The sequence below is a fragment of the Argentina silus genome, assembly GCF_951799395.1.
Source record: "Argentina silus genome assembly, chromosome: X".
NCBI lineage: Eukaryota > Metazoa > Chordata > Actinopteri > Argentiniformes > Argentinidae > Argentina > Argentina silus.
Genome location: NC_139653.1, coordinates 15,464,675 through 15,485,066, shown reverse-complemented (window position 1 = coordinate 15,485,066; position 20,392 = coordinate 15,464,675). Strand labels below are relative to the sequence as shown.

The following is a 20,392-nucleotide window of genomic DNA, read 5'->3' as shown; positions in this document are numbered from 1 at the left end:
AAGACCAAGAGCTGTGTTAGTGTCTATTATCTTGAACACTATTTTTCAATGCTAAATTATGTTACACTCATAAAAGGTGCATCAGAATGGTCTCAACCTATTCTGTTTGTTGTTTTGATGTTGAAAAGACACTGCAAATTGAATAAACATGACATTAAAGGAACATTTCACAGATTGTCACTGCAAGTCATAAGTCGTATTTTTGGTCTAAATATTACATTTATTTAGCAAATAAGTGAAAAAATAGCGTTTTATTGGACCAGGAAGTTATATGTCTGAATGGTGAACTCGTACAACATACTGAGGAGCTGACATAGTTTCTGGGTCTAGTTTAAAATGTCTCATGCATTAGGCCATAGGCATTGTATGAATTATGCGATTTACTGTATACAATTTGAATGCATGAACCCACCTATTCAACAACTTCCTAGATTATCACTAATTTGTAATGATTCATACTCTTAAAGAACTGTGGTGACTTTTACAATGGTAAAGTCACAAGACCATGTTCGAAATGGGACAACTGTGGAATGTTTGTGTGGACCCAGAAGTGATGTCGCTCCATGGAGGTCTAAGCTAAGATGCACGTTAGTAAACACAAGTCAAAGATGTATGCACTAGCCCAGTGCTTATGGATGTAAACAAACCAGGCAGTAGCTATTTCATAAACGATAACCTCACTCCTTCCTTAAACTCCTTGTAGGTTTCAAAAACCATGTGATTCCTCCCAAATATGTCACTCGGTAAAATCCTTAAACTAGCGAAACCTAGCTTTTGATCTACAGAACACATTTGTAAGCTGTTTTCACATGCCTACACATTCATAAGGTGAACTGGACCACGATTTTGAAGTGTCTGCTTTTTATGATACAGCACAGTACTATGTTAAGTAAGTTTCTTGATTCTGTCTTTCACATTGCAGGAAATGAGTTTGGTCATCCAGAGTGGCTGGATTTCCCCAGGGAGGGGAACAATGAGAGCTACCACTACGCCCGGCGGCAGTATAACCTGCTGGACATGGAGCACCTCCGCTACAGCCAGCTCTATAACTTTGACCGTGACATGAACCGCACAGAGGACAAGTATGGCTGGCTGGCAGCTCCTCCCGTAAGGACACAGTCAGCACAAAAACAATACACACACACTGCAAATAGAACACACACACGAGCACACACACACAAATACATACATATGGACAACCATTAGCATATACACAGTCACATGATTGTGTTTTACAGGACACTAAGCTAATGAGAAAAAATGTGGTTCGTGCTGTATCAGGAGAGCAATAATTTGACCTGTGTGATCTGAGATTCGTTGTTGACATACTTTGATCCCATACAGATAACTGATAATCTCTACTTAAACAGTAACAGCCAGCATTGGTCTATGTTATTCTCTGTATTTCCTAGGTAAACCTTTTTGCCATGTCTTCGATGTTGACAAAGGGAGCAGCTTTTCCCAGATAGGTGGAGATGACTGTACTATACAGAGGGTTCAATTTGGGAATGTCTTGTTCCTCTGGCTACTGTCAAGGTGAACAGTAATGGAGTTATGGACATTCTCCTATGCTGTGGCTTCTCTCCGGCTGTGATTTAAGCATATGGGAATGATAATGTGGCACAGAGTTTTTCTCCTCGCTGGCTGGAATTAAAGTAATGGGATAATGCAAATGGAAATGTGTGGCTGAATTGGCGGGGATTAGGAGTGAGTCTGTGTAATTGATTCAGTAATACTCTCCGCCCGCGATCCAGTGCTCAGATTAGAACTGCTTCACCTTGCTGTGTTTCACTTTGACCTTGATTCCAGTTCTCCATTGCAAGATGGATAAAGTGAAAATGGGGAAATGTATCAGAAAGCATAATTAGGAAACTGATTCAAAGGGATCATTTATCTATATTTGGCTATCAATCAGTATTGTGCTCTGACTTGCTGTAATCCACTGGGCTCCCATACAGCTAGGTGAAGTAGAGCTTGAGATGTGAGCCATTAGGATTGGAGAGGTTGTGTGATTTTTACTCTCCATTAGGAAGGAATGCTGCTCTCTAAGGAAGCTCCAGCTGGCGCTTAATATACATTTGGCCCCAAAGATGACCTGCCACTCATCAGGTGTTTTAACACCTGGCTAGTTTGAAACATCTTTAAGAGCCTTTGGTGGGTACCGTTGGAGTGTTGTGTGTAGTTTCTCCCACGAGGAATGGCCTGGCTGTATACTCTTTCCTTCTTGTCTATCATCAGGTAATTTATAACCCATGTGATTGAGTTTCCTTATGATCTGTCAGGCTCTCATTCAAAGTGTGGTCCATAGTGTGGACCATCATTCACAGATCAATCCAACACCTGGCCAAGGATACTCTAAATCACATTGTGTCTGCATGCTGAATTCATAAGTCGCTTCGATTGCCTAGGTGATTGTGCACTGTGAGAATATCTTTGACTTGGCTATATATTTCCTCACAATCCCCCAGGCTGGAGTGTTAAACGGTGTTTTGTTGTTGGAATGGGAGATTGGGGTGAAGTTGAGGGTGGTGTGGGCGAGAACTCTCCCCACTGTATCGGGCTAAGTGAGTTAAGGGGATAGGAAAACATGCAGGGACTTCACTTAAAAGTGTGATGTGCGCCTGGCGCTTTGAAGATGTGCAGCAGCGAGCTTCAAAGAGACCAATGCTGAACGTGAGATGAAATCCCTGTTAGTGCAACGATAATATCACATGGGGTCTCCCACTGTGATGTAAATAGAAACAGTGTATACTCACAAGTGGACCCTGTCCTTTGGGGTGCACTGTCATATATTATTTATTTATCAAATAAATATTTATCAAATTTCGCTCCAATACCGCTCACATCACAAGCTCAGGGCATGATCTGACAAAAAAATATTTGCAGATATTCCAATAAATCCTGCATGGAAACATGTTTAGTCAATGTTGATATTGATAATGATACTGATAATACTGTAAAGCCACGGCAGCCTTCCTACTTCTGCCTTCCAAGCCAGTGGCACTTTCACTTTCTTTACTAAGCAAATGGCTTGTTTTCTCATTACTTAACAAATATGGTAAATACTTTCAAGATTGGATGTCGATGTTTGTTAAATGGGTGTTTGAAACAAAGAAGGAAGCCTCTCATACCGCTCTACTCTACTCACATGCTCTGGCCAGTGGAGCATTCTGCTTGCCGGGCTTTTAGTTTGGAGCATCATCTGGAAGTTCCATGTAGAAATAGACTTTGTAGAGATTGTCAGCTCATCCCCTAACCTCCATCTTCCGCCTGTCCAATAACAAGGATGCTTATCTCTCTCTCAGCGGTGAATATTCTGGTCTGAAATTGGCTGGGGGGACAAGGCACTAAAAATAGGGGGCTGGGTGACATTAATAATCTCTGCTAATGACACATTAACAGTGGTTCGCTCCACAGGAGAGTGGCGGCTTTATCATTTGCAGCTGTCAGGAGCTGACTATGTGCTCCTCAGACCTCAGCCCTGGACACCTGCTTTTGGTTATGAGTGCTACCTGAATTTCCTAAGACTGTCCCATGTTTAAATAGTTTATCCTCCTCAAAATAAACTGTTGGATTGGAGAGTGAAAGTAAATACATTTTTGCTGCAGAAATGTTGGAGTAACTGGCTGTAAAACTGCAGTTTGCCCAGACTCAGCCATCAGCTTAGCTGTGTAACTGCTTCCCAGTAGCACTGACGATGTTAGTACTGCATGAAACACGCTTTTAGTGAACTAGGATTGTAACAGTGTTGTTGACAATTTATCTCCATTGTAATGTTGAAAGAATTGTTGAGAGAGTGTAATGTTTTTTTTTCTTTGTGTTTTGTTCCCTTCAGGCCCATGTAAGTGCCAAGCATGAGGAGGACAAGGTCATTGTCTTTGAGAGAGCCAATGTCATCTTCATCTTCAACTTCCACCCTACCAAGAGCTACAACGACTATAGGGTTGCAGTCGGCTCTCCTGGAAAGTATCCTTTAGCTCATTTTTTTCAGTCTTAATCTATCAGAATGTTTGACTTCATCTTACAGTGTCAATCAGACCTTTACTCAGGTAAGCACATTCCTGGCTGTACCAATGTACAGTACCTACAGCTGGCCATGTGGGAGGTTGGGACCTGGTCAATTATGATGCAAATTAAATGTATATAATGTGTGGGGCCATAGGGACAAGTAAAACAGAACCCTATATGCTGCAAGTGGAGAAACATGCTCTGTAGCTGTAGAAAACAGTATGACAAAGATACACTCACTCGACACTTTATTAGGAACACCTGTACACCTTCTTATGGTGGAGGTGGTGTAATGGTGTGGGGAATGTTTTCTTGGCACACTTTTGGCCCGTTAATACTAATCAATCATCGCGTGAATGCCAAAGCCTATTTGAGTATTGTTGCTGACCATGTGCATCCCTTCATGGCCACAATTTACCCATCTTCTAATGGCTACTTCCAGCATGATAATGCACCATGTAACTAAGCAAAAGTCGTCTCAAACTGGTTTCATGAACATGACAATGAGTTCAGTGTTCTTCAAGTGGCCTTCCCAGTCACTGGATCTGAATCCAATAGAACACCTTTGGGATGTGGTAGAACAGGAGATTCATAGCTTGAATTTGCACCTGAAAAATCTGCAGGAATTGCGTGACGCAATCATGCCATCATGGACCAGAATCTCAAAGGAATGTTTCCAACATCTTGTGGAATCAATGCCACGAAGAATTGAGGCTGTTTTGAGAGCAAAGGGAGGCCCTACCCAGTATTAGTATAGTGTTCCTAATAAAGTGTTTGGTGCATGTATTTACCACTGGCATTTATAGACTTCAGGTTCATGTGCAGCTCTGCAGTGGACTTTGACATACTCTTCCTTTTAAGTTGCGTATTTTGTAAGTTCCACGCAACAACGATTTGAATGGAGATGTTTTATATCTTTTGTTACATAATTTGAACAATCAGTTTGGAGAGGAAAATGAGCCAGTTGTATTGCGGTGCAGTGATATTATTAGAGGGAAATAATAGCAATCCACAGATTCAGACAGCAGTCTTGTCTGAGTTCGAGCTCTGTCTGTCTTCTCTAAGAGCGCTGCGGAGGAATTTAATGAGTCCCTGTGTTGTGATTACAGCAGGCTTAATGATTAGGGAAGTGAATAGGAGCAGAAAGGTGGTGGATTTGCATTTATAGTGAAGGAAATGATCAAGGACATTACTCTCTGTTTATTTAGTTTTTACTCACTATAGATCATTGCAATGCATATCATGTGAATGGACATGAAGTTGCCTCTCTCTATTTCCAAATGCTAGTAGATTTGATTGTTTACTCAAGTTATGTGCAAGTTAACTCAGGAATGGGCTCTAATTTGTGCATAATTTCAGGGTTTCAGTGATTCTTCTACAGGCAAAACAATTACTTATTTTACTATACACATACACAAGAAAATGATTTTAAACACATCCTCACATTTTGTTCTAATAATTAGGTATTAATTATTAAATGTCACAGCCCACATGTGTGAAGCGTGTTTTCTTTTGTGGACATATGACTGAAACCCACGTAAAACCACCACCATTTTGAACTGTTTATTTTCATATAGGTAGCGCAGCATCTTTCCCCTCCCGGTGCGTTCTTTTGATGTTTAAGAAGATGGCCTCAGACATTTGGGTAGAGGGAGGAAATGCAAATAAATGTGAGGGAAAAGCATTGCCTGTCATTAAAGAGAGTAGCAGTAAACACATACAGGCAAATGTGCTGTGTGTGAGTAAGGTAAACGCGGTGTGTGTTTGTGTGTGAGGAGACGTGGCTCCTCCGATGGGAATGTGTGCAGAGGATCCAATTAGTGGTGAAGACAGATGAAAGTGCCACTCAGAGGCAGAGGAGGTAAACAAGACAATCCCAAAGAGTCCAAAGTGCTTTTTCATTAAACTCAGCCATCACATACTTAAACTTTTTCATACCTGTGTGGTGGGGTCAGACATACCGCAGTGGAAAACCACATTGGTTTTTATTTATTTATTTATTTTTGTCTTAGAAATAATAACTGTGTGACTGGGAGTATACCGTTGAAAATGAATACAATAGATGTCTGTGTATCCTATTTCTTCTGGCAATATACAAAATGCATGTGTCCAGACATTCTTTTATGTCCTTCAGAATATGTTTACATCATCATGATGAATATTATTGTACTGTATGTAGGTAGATGATGTAAACCTTCATGGTAGACATTTGGGGCTTTTGCAACCTTCCAGTCTCTAGAATCTCTCTATCACTGCCAAGTCAAGACAACAAAGTAGTCAAGGTCCCAAAATCTAGGTCCCTTGCAGGTGAAGCGATATGAGACCATGCTATATGAGACCATGCTATATGAGACCATGCTATATGAGACCATTCTATATGAGACCATGCGATATGAGACCATGCTATATGAGACCATGCTATATGAGACCATGCTATATGAGACCATTCTATATGAGACCATGCGATATGAGACCATGCTATATGAGACCATGCTATATGAGACCATGCTATATGAGATTAGATTAGATTAGATTCAACTTTATTGTCATTGTGCAGAGTACAAGTACAGAGACAACGAAATGCAGTTAGCGTCTAACCAGAAGTGCAAAATAGCAGAAAGTGCAATGAACAGTATTTACAGGTAGTGCAATATATGAGCAGTAAGTAGTGCAGTATAATATAAGTAGTGCAGTGTGAGCAGTATATGAGTAGCATTAGCATTATAGCAGAGTAAATAAGTTACAGTATGAACAGTGTAGCAGCATATGAACTGTATAGTAATGCAGTCTAGCAGTATATATGTAACATTAACAGTACATGAGGTAGATAGCAGAATAAATATAAATATGGAATGCCGTATGAACAGTATAAACAGGTATGTACAGTATGTGCAGAGTATTAACAGTAGTATTAAGAAAATATAAAGATAATATAAAAATATAAATATAAAATATAATATAAAGAAAATATAAATATATATGAGACCATTCTATATGAGACCATGCGATATGAGACCATGCTATATGAGACCATGCTATATGAGACCATTCTATGAGACCATGCAATATGAGACCATGCGATATGAGACCATGCTATATGAGACCATTCTATATGAGACCATGCGATATGAGACCATGCGATATGAGACCATGCTATATGAGACCATGCTATATGAGACATGCTATATGAGACCATGCTATATGAGACCATGCTATATGAGACCATGCTATATGAGACCATTCTATATGAGACCATGCTATATGAGACCATGCTATATGAGACCATGCTATATGAGACCATGCTATATGAGACATGCTATCCTCCTTCTGGTTCAGAAGTTGTTTTCATGCTTCCCTTTCACTTTTGAGTAGTCTTTTCCACAAGGAACAAGAGGGAAAGTTTCCCCCAAAGTAAAGCACCTCAACAAAAAACATTGGCCATTTAAAATTCAGTCAACGTCAGCTTTTTGACAGGCACTCAAACCATCAGTGTTTTTATTATTTCTCTCTTGACTCTCAATGGACGCATTCTCCAGGCAGTGTGCTTTATCCAGCTGGTTAGAGTATTTGAAATCCCAGTTGGATCCTGTCATGAAAGCTCTACCTGTCAGGGCAGATATGCACTGTGCCAACAGGCGGGTAAGATTGTGTCAGGTCATCATTCTCTCATTTTTTGTCAGGAGCATTACTTCAATGTCATCCAGTTAAATCAGCAATCATCCCTGTGTACGCACTATGTTTGCTTCTTTGTGAAACACAAGCGATATTCTTTCCTCAGAATTAGAATCAGAATTAGAATTCTTGCACATACAGGAAATTGACTTGGTGAGGTTGGTGCATGGGACATAAAAAACAATATATAGCAAAATATTAACAAAATAGCTAAATAAATGTTACAAAATAGAACAATAAATTATGTTGGCTGTGAGAGGCTAAGAGAGAATGAGACAGCACACTATAAATTAGAATAAATGTAAATAAATATAAAAATTGTCAGTGCATTGTGTGTATGTGTGTGTGTGTGTGTGTGTGTGTGTGTGTGTGTATGACAGGGTGGGGTGGGGGGGGAGTGGAAGTCCCAGAGTCAGTGAGAGGCAGGGAGCTTGTTTGTGAGCCCCACTGCCATGGGGAAGAAACTGTTCAGGTGGCGTGAGATTTTGGTCTTGATAGACCCGGAAGCTTTTGCCAGATGGAAGTCTATGGAAGAGGTGGTGACCAGGATGGGCAGGATCAGCAATGATCTTTCCTGCTCCCTTACTAGTCCTGGAATGGAACAGGTCCAGAAGAAACGGCAGGTTGCAGCCGATGACCTTCTTGGCTGACTGAATGGTCCACTGCAGTCTGCCTTTGTCCTTGGCAGTGGGGGCAACGAACCAGATGGTGATCAGTGAGCTGAGGATGGACTCAATGATGGCCGTGGAGAACTCGACCATCACTTTCTGCGGCATGTTGAATTTCTTCAGCTACGGCTGGAAGAACATCCTCTGCTGGGTCTTCTTGGTGGAGGTGATGTTCTCCGCCCACCTGAGGTCCTGTGAAATTATTGTCCCCAGGAATCTGAATGACTCCACAGTGTTAACTGGGGAGTCACACATGATGAGGGGGGCGGTTGGGGCTGGGCTTCTCCTGAAGTCTACTACTATCTCTACAATTTTTAGAGCGTTCAGCTCCAAGTTGTTCTGACTGCACCAGGAAGCCAGGCTGTCAACGTGGACTCATCCCCGTTGGAGATTAATCCAATGAGGGTTGTGTCGTCCGCAAACTTCAGGAGTTTGACAGTAGGCTGGCTAGAGGTGCAGCTGTTGGTGTAGAGGCTCCCGAGGCTCCCACTGGCTCCCGGTAGCAGCTTGCATCAGATTCAAGACCCTGGTGCTCGCCTGCTGGGTGGCAAAGGGAACAGCCCCTCCCTACTTGCAAGCAATGGTTAGCCCCCAAACCCCTGCACGATCACTCCGCTCTTCCACCTCGGCTGCCTGCCTGTCACCGCCACCTCTACGTGGATGCAGCGGCCGTGCCACTCGGTCATGGCTTTTCACTGTCCTGGCGCCCCGCTGGTGGAATGAGCTTCCCCCCACTGTCAGAACTGCAGAGTCACTACCGATCTTCCGCCGTAGATTGAAAACCCATCTCTTCAGGCTACATCTTAACAGTCCTTCACCCCCACTACCCTCCCTGTACTAACCCTAACCCCAACCTTTGAGACCTCTTCACCCCTACTTCCCCCCAGTACAAGTTCTCTCCTGTTAATAAATAATTTAAAAATAAATAAATAAATTGGCTTCTGGCATTACGACTGCCAATGGCCCCTGGTGTGAGCATTGATTACTTTGTCTTATGATGACTGTTGGATAGATGATTCACTTACTTAAACAAATGTATTTGTTCTAAGTCGCTTTGGATAAAGGTGTCTGCTAAATGCCATAAATGTAAATGTAAACTGTAAATGTAAACTGGAACACAATATTTATCTGAACTGGTAAACTTTTGACGATGAAACCTAAGGTGAAACCTAAAGGCAAAAAGACAGAGTTGACTGTCCAGAAACTCGGCAGGCCCAGAAACGCCAGACTCGCCTAGCCGAGACACCCCTGAGAGCATGACCGATGACCCTTAGAACAAAATGGTGCTAGCAGCGGACGCGGCACTTCACAAGGATATGGCCCAAAGTAAATTTGATATTCTACACAAGGCTGCTGAGCTGAAGAATCTTCAATACCAAAGAAAGAGGATACAGATCTTCCCCGACTACCCACCCACTGTGGTGAAACGGACGAAGGAGTTCAACAAGGCCAGGGAGATACTCCTAAACAAACCTGGCGTCAAGTATGCCCTACTCTATCCAGCGAGGCTACTGGTGACACACAATGGCAGACAGCTCTGCTTCATAGACCCGAAAGAGGCTCAGGATTATGCCAAACAACACTTCGGATCCACTGAGAGATGATCACCTCATTAACCAACTGCAGAGGAACAGTCTTCGTGTGACAGGTTTCTTATTTAGTTGGGTGGCTGTTAGGCTACATTAGCGATGTTTGTTTTTATTAGCGGGATAGCCAACACATTACAATAAGCTCTCCATTCTCTGAGTAGCCTCACCATGTTTACATTAGCTTGCTACTGTGTTGTCCACACGATAAATATGGCCTATATCAATATCCTGACGAACTGGTGCTTATGTTTACATCATATTATTTTTGGGAGACCTTATCGCCCAGCAACTGTGTGATGCTTGTGTTTGACTGGCTAGCTAGCTTGCTAGTGACAATGATGACCACAATGTTATTGTTAGCTAGCTGACCTTTTACCTTTTATTTTTCAATCTGGGACTGGGTTAGCTCAAACAAGGAATATACTACGTACCTGGACTGTAACGGTGGCTGATCTAATTACAATGTTCCTCTACTGCACCTCAAATATGATACAAATCATCTTTATATTGTTAGAAGTTTGTTTACATGTTCCATCGGCTCCTGGACTGGGATGCTGACATTAAAATTTAAAGCCACTCTCCTGTGCGGCGGCGACTAGGCGGCAAACGTTGTTGGGCTGCCACCCTGATCATAAAAACCAGTCTCCTATTATGAGGGAGGGGCCAGCCACGTACTGGTTATGAGAGGGGCTTGTTTTACTACCCTATCTTATTTCTTGTTTTACACATTCAATCAATAATAACTGCTAAGTTATCTGTGCTTGAGTAGAGAGTTACAGAAGTTAACAGAGGTTAACAGTAGCTTTTCAGGGAGGTTAGTGATTTTTATTTTATTTGTATTTCACTGTTGTTTATTATCTTATACTTCCCGTAGTAAGTTTGTGCTGTACTTATTAGTATTGGCTAGATACGTGTTTACGTGTTCAACTGATGGGGGGTGAGGAGAGCAGGGTGGGGGAGACAAGGGGTGGCAGGGGGGTGGGGGGATCTAGGGGGATTTACTACTCATGACTTACATGCAAGTGTGAAATAGTAGAAATGTCTCTATTTTCAATACATATGTTGCAGACCCAATGCAAGATATGAATACATCAGCAGTGGATGGGAGAGGTCTCACATTTACCAGCGGGAACCATCCTGTGAAGAGGGGGAAAGTTCTTGCACATTTGTGGTCAGACATAATATTTTTCAGGAAACTCATCTGAAAAATGACTCTCATTCCAGACTTAGATCCAGGTGGATTGGAAATATCTATCTATCACTTTTTCAGCCAAGGCAAGAGGCACCACTATTCTGATGAGAAAGGGCATCCCCTTCATCCATAAATCAACAATAGCAGACAAAGAGGGTCGCTACCTAATTATAGTTGGGGAAATGTACTCTGTGTCTATCACATTGCTCAATATCTATGCCCCTAACATTGACAATCCCCAGTTCTTTAAAAAGGTCTTCACCCTGATACCGGATATATCCCAAACCAACCTAATTATTGGTGGGACTTAACACAAACACATTCATTGTGTTTTAGATCCTTATTTAGACAGATCTTCCACAAGAAGAATTCCTAGAGGTAACTCTAGTGAATTAATCAATACCTTCATTAATAACACAAACATGTTTGATATCTGGAGAGTGGCCAATCCAACAGGCAGGGAATACACATTATATTTCTCTGCACATAATTCATACATCAGAATAGACTATTTCCACAATGATGAAAAACTTTTACCCGTTACTATGAATGCCACACATCATAGGACTGTGGTCCGAGATCACAATACTATCACATTCTTGTTAAAGAATGAGCATCCATTTTGTGACTATATTAAAGCTCAAATTACTCTGTATTTTGAGACCAATGACGTTCCAGGCACCTCTTCTTCCCTACTGTGGGAAGACATGAAAGCATACTTAAGGGGCAGTGTAATTTCCTTTGAGGCTTCCAGAAGGAAGAAAAACAAAGCTAAACTGCTTGAATTAGATGGCCAGATTCACCAATTAAATGGTAAAGCCTTTTTATTAGGGCTGTCAATCGATAAAAATAAAAAAAACTAATTAATTGCACAATTTGCTGTGATTAATTGTGATTGATCGCTTTTTTTCTTCTTAAGACTGAAGCTTGTAATAATGGATATTTAAATGTAAAATTACGGATCAACACAAATGAAGTATATTTAAATTCGAATACTATTGTTTAATAGCATCTTTTTAACTTTGAACACAGATTATCTCCTGTGAACTACAGATTTCCAAGGCCATCAAAATTGACTGTCAGCTTGAAAGGCATATTTATTATATGCACTATTATTATATGCAACACAAATGCAACACAAATAATAACAAAACCCAGGCATATATGTTAAATGGGACATATGTTACTCTTTTTTGCCTATTTAAAACTGTTCCCTGGGGTCTTTATGCTATTATGCTAATTGGGCGCAGTTTTTCGCTATCCACTTAGCCAAAGCATTAGTTACCTTCTCACTTACAGGTTTCGTTATTCGCGCCGAGTACCACACTCCTGTAATGTAGATTGGCGAAGCCCTGTAGAGATAGTTTGGGTAGGGTGATTTGCTTTGAGGTGATATTTGAAAGACTTCTTACTTCTGTGATAATTAAATTCGGCTTTGCAAACTGTGCAGATTACTTTTGTTTTCTTCAAAGATCCGTCGGGCAACCTTTTAAAGTGAAACTTTCCGCCTAAAACTTCGTCCCTATCCACCTTAGCCAGGATGACTAATGACGGCACACGTCGTCACATAGGTCAGCCGCCACAGGCAGTAAAGAAAACGCAGCTGCTTTTATTGCGTTTTTTTAACGCGTTAAATATTTCGAATTAACGCGTTAATTTTGACAGCACTACTTTTTATATACCAAACATAAATATTTTGAATTTGGTGATAAACCACGCAAATTACTTGCTTGACCAAATAGAAAGACTGAAAGCGATCGCGCAATCCATGTGATAAAATATGACACTGGTGAAACATTGATAAAACTGAAGGACATATTCCTTCAGTTTTGTAAAAAGTCGATATGCTTTCAGAAATAATGCAGATCCGGTAGCTATGCAAGAGTTTCTAGAAGTAGTTTCCCTAAACTGAACCAGGAGGAGGCCAATCATTTTCGCTCATTGATCACTGTTGAAGAAATCCAAACAGCTATCTCCTCACTTAAAGGAGGCAAAGCTCCTGGCCCAGATGGCTTTCCAAGTGAGTTGTAGAATTTTTTTTACAAAACTTTATCCATGCTTACACAAAATGTTCATTCAAGCCCACACTGATACTCTAACAAAAGTTGTTATCACTGTGATACACAAGAAGGTTAAGGACCCGGAGGAAGAAGGCTCATTCCGCCCTATATTATTACTGAATTTGAATGGAAAATTGTTTGGAAAAATCCTAGCTAATAGACTTTCCCCTCTAATGAACAAGCTAGTCCACTCGGATCAAACAGGTTCCATCCCAAATAGACACACATTTTTCAATCTCCTAACCTTTTTCAACCCCCCTATTTAATATTACGCATTTAGTTGTGCTTTCACTGGACACAGAGAAGGCATTCGACCAAGTTGAATGGTCATACCTATTTGAGGTTCTCAAAAGATTCAATTTCGGTGACAATTTCATATCATAATAATAACTTCTTTATAAAAGCCCCTGTGCAAAAATTCTTACTAAGCAAACACTATCCTCTCGCTTCGACCTATTCAGAGTTATCTTTTATCACTTTTTATTAAGATATCTCAACCCCTCCATTTGGATGGCTTGAGATTGAGCGAGAGGAATGTTACCCAAATTCCATGGGTGTAGTTCTCTTATCTCCAGTCACACTTAACAAATCAGTATACAAACATAATCTTGTGATACATGGTATGATACATATCTGGAAACAAATTAAGGTCCACTTTGATCTCAAATCTATACAATTTGTTCTTCCTATACTAAATCGCTCTTATCTATCCTAAACTGTTTTCAGACTTTGGAGCGAAGCAGGTGTCCATATTGTAGGGGATTTGTACATAGAAGGCTCATTTGCTTCCTTTCCACAAATACAGAGCAAATACAATCTCCCAAGAAGCAACTTCTATAGGTATTTACAAATAAGAGACTACATTAGAAAACACCTACCAGAATTCTAGGGGCTCCACACTGGATGTATGCCTTAATCTATATCAGCCCACTTGATATACTATATATATGATACCCTGCTGTCTATCAGCTCACCTTCATCAGAAGATATAAAGAGAAAATGGGAGGAAGGGATGGGCCTAGAGAGCATCAAACACATACATACGTGTTCTAACAATGCCAGGCACTGCTTGATCCAATTCAAAATGTTTACACAGTCCATTACTCCAATGCAAAGTTGCATAATATATATCCTGAGGTGTCACCAATGTATGATAAATGCCTGTCAGACGAAGGCACGCTGCTTCACAGCTTTGCCCTCCGTCCAAAGGTTCAGACCAACTGGACCAATATCTTCAAACTCTTATCTGAAATACTCGGCACCCAGTTAGAACCTGAACCTCTTATAATTATTCTGGGAGTATCTGATGTACTGGCAAGGCTGACTATAGCTCAACAACGGTTTCTCTCTTATGGACTTATTACTGCAAAGAAGTTGCTCCTTATGTTTAGGAAAAACAAAGAAGCCTCCACACCTAAACTGTGGCTCAGTGAATTGACAAACACCCTACACCTGGAAAGAATAAGATGCATGTAACTGATTAATGTGATTTCAACTGATTTTAAATTCTCAATATACTTTTCAGAGTAGTAAGAGCAATGGAGGAGGGGTGAAGGGCGGGTTGGAGGGAGGGAGATATTCAGGGTTTACTGTCTTCTGGTCTTATTATTTTTTGATAATGTCATGTTGTGGTCATTCTATTTTGAATACATTTGTAATAACCTAACTGCTCTAATAAAAACACATTTGAAAAACAGATAAAAAATTGAGCCAGGACAGCCAGAAATGGGGCCCTATAGATCACTCTGATGGGGTTAATATACTGAATGAAGTAAGATGTTGAAATGCCAAGACCCACATCACATTCTTCAGATTTTCATACACATCTCTCAGTGTTTGCTCTCACATACTAGGCTCTTCTTACATTTATAAAGCATGAAAAAGTCTCATCTTATGGGTTTGGGTTAGGTAGGGTTAGGTCCAAGTGGTGGCTTACTCTGCAATCACAATCATGGACAGATTGTGTTCAGGTCATCAATGGCTCTAATCACTGAGCGGTGGACTGCCTTCTTCACTTTCAACTCATTGGGCAAATTGACTGTGTTCCTAAATCTTCCCCTTTATTCACAAAGGCTGTATTGATTACAATAATTCGCAGCTGAACTGCAAGCTGTTGTAACAGCCATCTGTAGACACTAACAAAGACATAATTGCTGAAGGCCTCCAACTACCAATTTGTGCTGGAGCTCTGCTTCTTCCCTAGACAACTTTGCTTGGGAACATTAAATTAACGATCCTCCATTTTACAATCCAACCCACTCTACAGACACACGCAGTCGCACACACTCAGACACACAAGCACATAGACACTCTTTCATGGAGACCTAGAATTCCCCACGCATAGACCTAGAATTCAATCCCAAATAAGCCCTGAATTGTCTGTAATTACCTACTCTATCATACTGTATTGACCATAGAGTCAAGTTGACTGTAAGTGGTGCTGTATACCGTATAACATTACGTTAATGTTAGGGTCTTTTTAATTTAAAGTGTGTCTATTCTCAATGCCAATGCATATTACTCCTGAGAGAAAATTCCCAGTTTTTTCCCCTATAGATAAACTTTAAATATCCATAACAAAAGGAGTTTGTTCTGTCAGTAAGACTCCAATGCAAAGAGGAGAGCATGGGAGGGGTGGAGGAGTGCATCTTCTTCCACAGCAGAAACAATGCACAGAGCAGCACTTCTTTTTAATCATCTCTATCAAAGCAGACATGCAGGGAGCAAAAGCAGAATTTTCCCAGCTCTGGGGCAGAATGAGGCAGTGTTTGAGGATCACACTCAAACCTCAGACTAGCCTATGGGGAGATGAGGTGATTATTCAACCAGCCAATTAGATGCCTGTTTGCATGTCTGTTACCCTCTTCTGGATGTTTGTTACTACTCCTGACTGCTGAAACACTGAGAGACTGAAGCAAACAAAGCACCACAGAGAGACAACCTCCAAGGTGCACTTAATTTGGGTCTTTTCTTTTTTGTCATGTATCACAGGTGAATATAGTTATTTACCCTTGACGTGTGTGGGTAGGCCTATATATCTGAATTTGACATGTATATCTAGTTTCAAATGTACTGTACACATGATATGTTTGACAAAGGGAATGTTTACCTCCACATAGTGCCTAGCTGTATTGGTATGACATGAAACTCAGTCTGTTCTCATGAAGAGAACAGACTGCCCAATGGGCAAGTCATCAATCATCAGTTAGTGATTGCAAATATAGAGCATAAGAGGGATTGTACAAATAAAATGGGAAAAATCCCCTCAAGTAGCCTGCCACTATTATGTTCTCCTTTCCCCCACTTTTTCTTTCCAAACACGAGTGAAAGCAATTACTTTATTTAATATTTAATTGAGCCAGTGTAGCAAAGACACAGCGATTGTGTGTATTACTTGTTTTGTTTTGTTTGGAAAGTTTTTTAGTTTCATGAAATACATTATTTATGTAATGAAATTGATTAATTAGACGGCCAGGCTCCATGGTTGAGACATTTTTCTATTTGGCTCTGATGATGTGGGGCAGCATTCTCATTCAACCCAATCAGAAAGGTGTGTGATGTGGATGTGAATTCTGAGGTGGATGTAAACCAATCTAGGCAGTGTGGTAGTGTTAGTGATAAGAGTTTCCTAACTCCCTCTGTTCCACATCTCCCTCGCTTTCCCCATGTCAGTGTTCCTTAACACTATCTTCTCCAGATACACCATCAAGCTGGACTCTGACGAGATGCAGTATGGAGGTCATGGAAGGCTGGAGCACACCACTGAGTTCTTCACAGAGCCTCACCCCTTCAATGATATGCCCAACTCTACGAAGGTAGAGTAATAGCGCATATACACTGCTGGATGCAATTACTAACCCTAACCCATATTTCCTTCAAAATAATAGCCTGACTAAGTAATGTATCTGACAACATAGTCGGACCCACGAGTGGCTGTTCACTGTTCGGAGTCAGTTCAGGTAAGTGCCATTGCATGCTGCCAAGTCTCAACTGGTAGCTCATGCTTGGTCACATTTAGGTCAAATCTGGCTCATACTGTACATGAATATCCATTGAAGCTGAAATTGCAAGTCTGACTCTGAATAACAAGATTATATAGATTGTTTGCATGGTAGCCAAATAGTTACAAATGTTTTGTCTGGATGATTCACTTTTTATTCAAAATCTGTTTTGAATAATTTAATATTATGGTTGAGCTTCAGAACATTGTTAATGAAGTCCCTGTGTGTTGTCATGGATGGGACCAACAGTGAAAGTCCAGGGCACTGATGCTATACTACTGTATTAATGAAGCCCTGTCTGGGTCTCCCAGCTCTACTGGGTCTCTATAATGCATTGGCCTTCTTATTAATAAGCTCAACTCAACTTTTAACGCAGCCAGAGAAAAATGATCAAATATTGGTACATTCAGAAAGGCTAGTTTTCCCAGTCAGGGGAGGGTCCCCATTGTTTCTGCTTTCTCCTTAGAGCATACAGTATGGCAGTGTTTGTGAATATAGTATTTGGTGTCTGTGTCTTGAACTGCTCAAGCTGCCTGTGTTATCCTGCAGTCATTGAGAGTTAGATGAATATGATATCTACAGCATTTGCAGATAGTCCTCCAAACAATGTGCATTATTCATGGGGCGAGAGCTTACCTTTTCATCTGTGTGCTTTGTAAACTTGCACAGCTTCACTGAAGGGAAAAAATATCTGAAAGAGAGACCATTGGGCCTCCATCACGACGATTGCTTTAGGCTAATATCATGAAATAGGTTGGTCCTTGAAATACAGAAAGAAGCACTGATATGCATTTTAAATAGGGCCGAGGACCTTGCTTCCTTTTTTACTTCTTGTGATGTTTTTTCTTGCTAGAATAGCCAAGAGACATGTATTTATAAATAAGGTTGTAGATTAATTAGTAAAGATCAACATTAGATATGGTGCACTCTGACTGAGAATTCTTGCTAGAATAGCCAAGAGACATGTATTTATAAATAAGGTTGTAGATTAATTAGTAAAGATCAACATTAGATATGGTGCACTCTGACTGAGAACTTGGTTCAATGTTAATGTTAAATATTATGGTAATGAATCCAATTAGTTGAAGGAAAGTATCATGTGTGAAATGCTTTTTATTATCAAGATCCGACATAGGCTTTCTGTACTCAAATATTTAAATAATTTCTATAACAAATATTTAAATAATTTATTCAGCTACTGAAGTTAGAATACCAACACACCAGTGAACTGATGATAACAAGTTGTTTGTTTATCTAAACTTAAGTTGAACTTCATCACTGAAACAGTTGAAGTGAGATGAGAAAAGAGGATTCCTCCCCATTTACAGTGTGGGGTTGCTGGTCTTGTCAATATTCTCTTGCACACATATTAAGAGCATTAACTCAACATTATTTATGTTTATTTTTGCCCAAATGGAAAAAAGCCTCTTCCTCTTTTATCCAGACAGAGATTCTCCATTCTCGTCCTGTATTACCTCAGCTTTCATCAGTTAAGAACTGAACTTCCACATTCTCTTAAATCTTTTCTCCCTCTCTTATTAATTCAAACACCACAATTTGATTCCCATCCCTCCTGGCCAAATGTGAAGTTTAGTTAACAAGTCTACTGCTAATGAAGGCATGATCAGGGATACATGTGGAATGAAAGAGGGAGATTCAATGAAGCAAGGAAGGGGGGGTCATCACTTTACACATAACTCTTTTTTGGGTTGCTGTCAGAGATTGCACAGTAAAGCTGTAGTCTTGCACAAAGCAGCCTATCCTCCAGCCTACTTGAATATGACATGGATTAATCAGAGAACTGCCTCTGCAGGTGATGCAAAAAGGTGCCCATTCCCTGAGTTTCCAGACATGTTTTATTTAACGACCATTGCCTTCAAAGCTGGTGCAAACTTTTTTTCCCCTTCTGTCTTTCTAATGGGTCCGTCAGCTCACTCGCTTCCTCTGTGTTGAGTGATGATAAACTCTCATATCCTCTCTGAAGGCATCACTCGCTTGACACAGAATGCACCTAATAGGATAAATCCATCTGAATATCAAACACATGCAGGGGATGGCAGATGAGAATTCTTCAGTCGTGAGACAATATGCCATAGTAGCTCACACTGAATTACAAACTGCTCAGTTGTCAGTTAACTGTGTGTCCAAATAATTATTGCAGTTGTTGTCCACTTAAATGGCACATATAATACAGCACTTGATTTGTTTTGAGCCAACTTGAATAAATTATCTTCATCTAATGATGAATTGAACTCTGAAACAACAATGTGATATCTTATCTTTATTTTTAATTTAGGGTTATCTTTATTCTAATACTGTAGTGCCTTAGTAAGGATAACTCACTGGCCATAGAATAGGACAGTTTCTATTTCTATGTTGCTGACTATTTGGGAAGCTACAGTGCCCTGCATAAGTAATGAGACAGAGAAGCATTTTTTCTTCTCTACACTGAAAAAGTTTGGATTTTAAATAAAACAATTACTATGAGGTTAAAGTAGTGACCCAAAACTCATAGGACAATATACTAAAACAATATGAAACATAGCCAAAACCTTAAACCTACAAAACTCAACGGTAAAACTTTATTTAAGTGAACACATATTAGGCACTCATTTGTAACTTAGAAGTGTTTGCTTTCTACCTCGTCCCTCAAGACACCCACCCCCACACACACACCCACACAATAATGTAATTGGGGGAAAGGTTGGCCTTGAGGTTAGAGAGGCTAGCCAATAACTCCAAGGTCGCAGGTTCAATCCCGGGATGTGAGCCAGTGATTGGATGGTTGCTGAAATCACATCTAACTGGACAGCTACTACATAACTTATAACATGAGAATAAGAAAACACTGAATAAAGACCTAATAAATCGTAATGAATGGCAGGGTAGAGTAGCTTGCCCTAAGCGGGTATCGAATTCATGGCCTTCCGCTTACAAACCAGCTATCTAACACCAAGGGAGTTAACTTCCTTGGCGGAGGTGCTAACGGGCCTTACACTATCCCCTTCGTTCGGGAGAGCGTGCCCTCACACTTCATCATAGTGAGTCCCTCTTGTGGACACGCCTCTCCAATGGCCTCCTGGGCACCATCCCACTGCTGACACCAACTGAAGAACTCGAGGTGATCAATAATGAAGGATCAGACGGTGGATCTTCAGAGTACAAGATTATGTTTTTTATTGACAAGACAGGCAGAGACAAA

The 20,392-nt window shown here is 40.6% G+C and overlaps 1 protein-coding gene across 1 annotated transcript in view; it reads left to right on the top strand.

The window, feature by feature from the left end:
* Positions 1-20,392, top strand: part of gbe1b (glucan (1,4-alpha-), branching enzyme 1b) — a 112,083-nt gene that overhangs the window by 65,310 nt on the left and 26,381 nt on the right. The window contains exons 13-15 of the mRNA XM_083695941.1: positions 923-1,107; positions 3,836-3,966; positions 16,887-17,004. Of these exons, the coding sequence (XP_083552067.1) occupies positions 923-1,107; positions 3,836-3,966; positions 16,887-17,004 (434 nt within the window). The remainder of the gene's footprint in view (positions 1-922; positions 1,108-3,835; positions 3,967-16,886; positions 17,005-20,392) is intronic.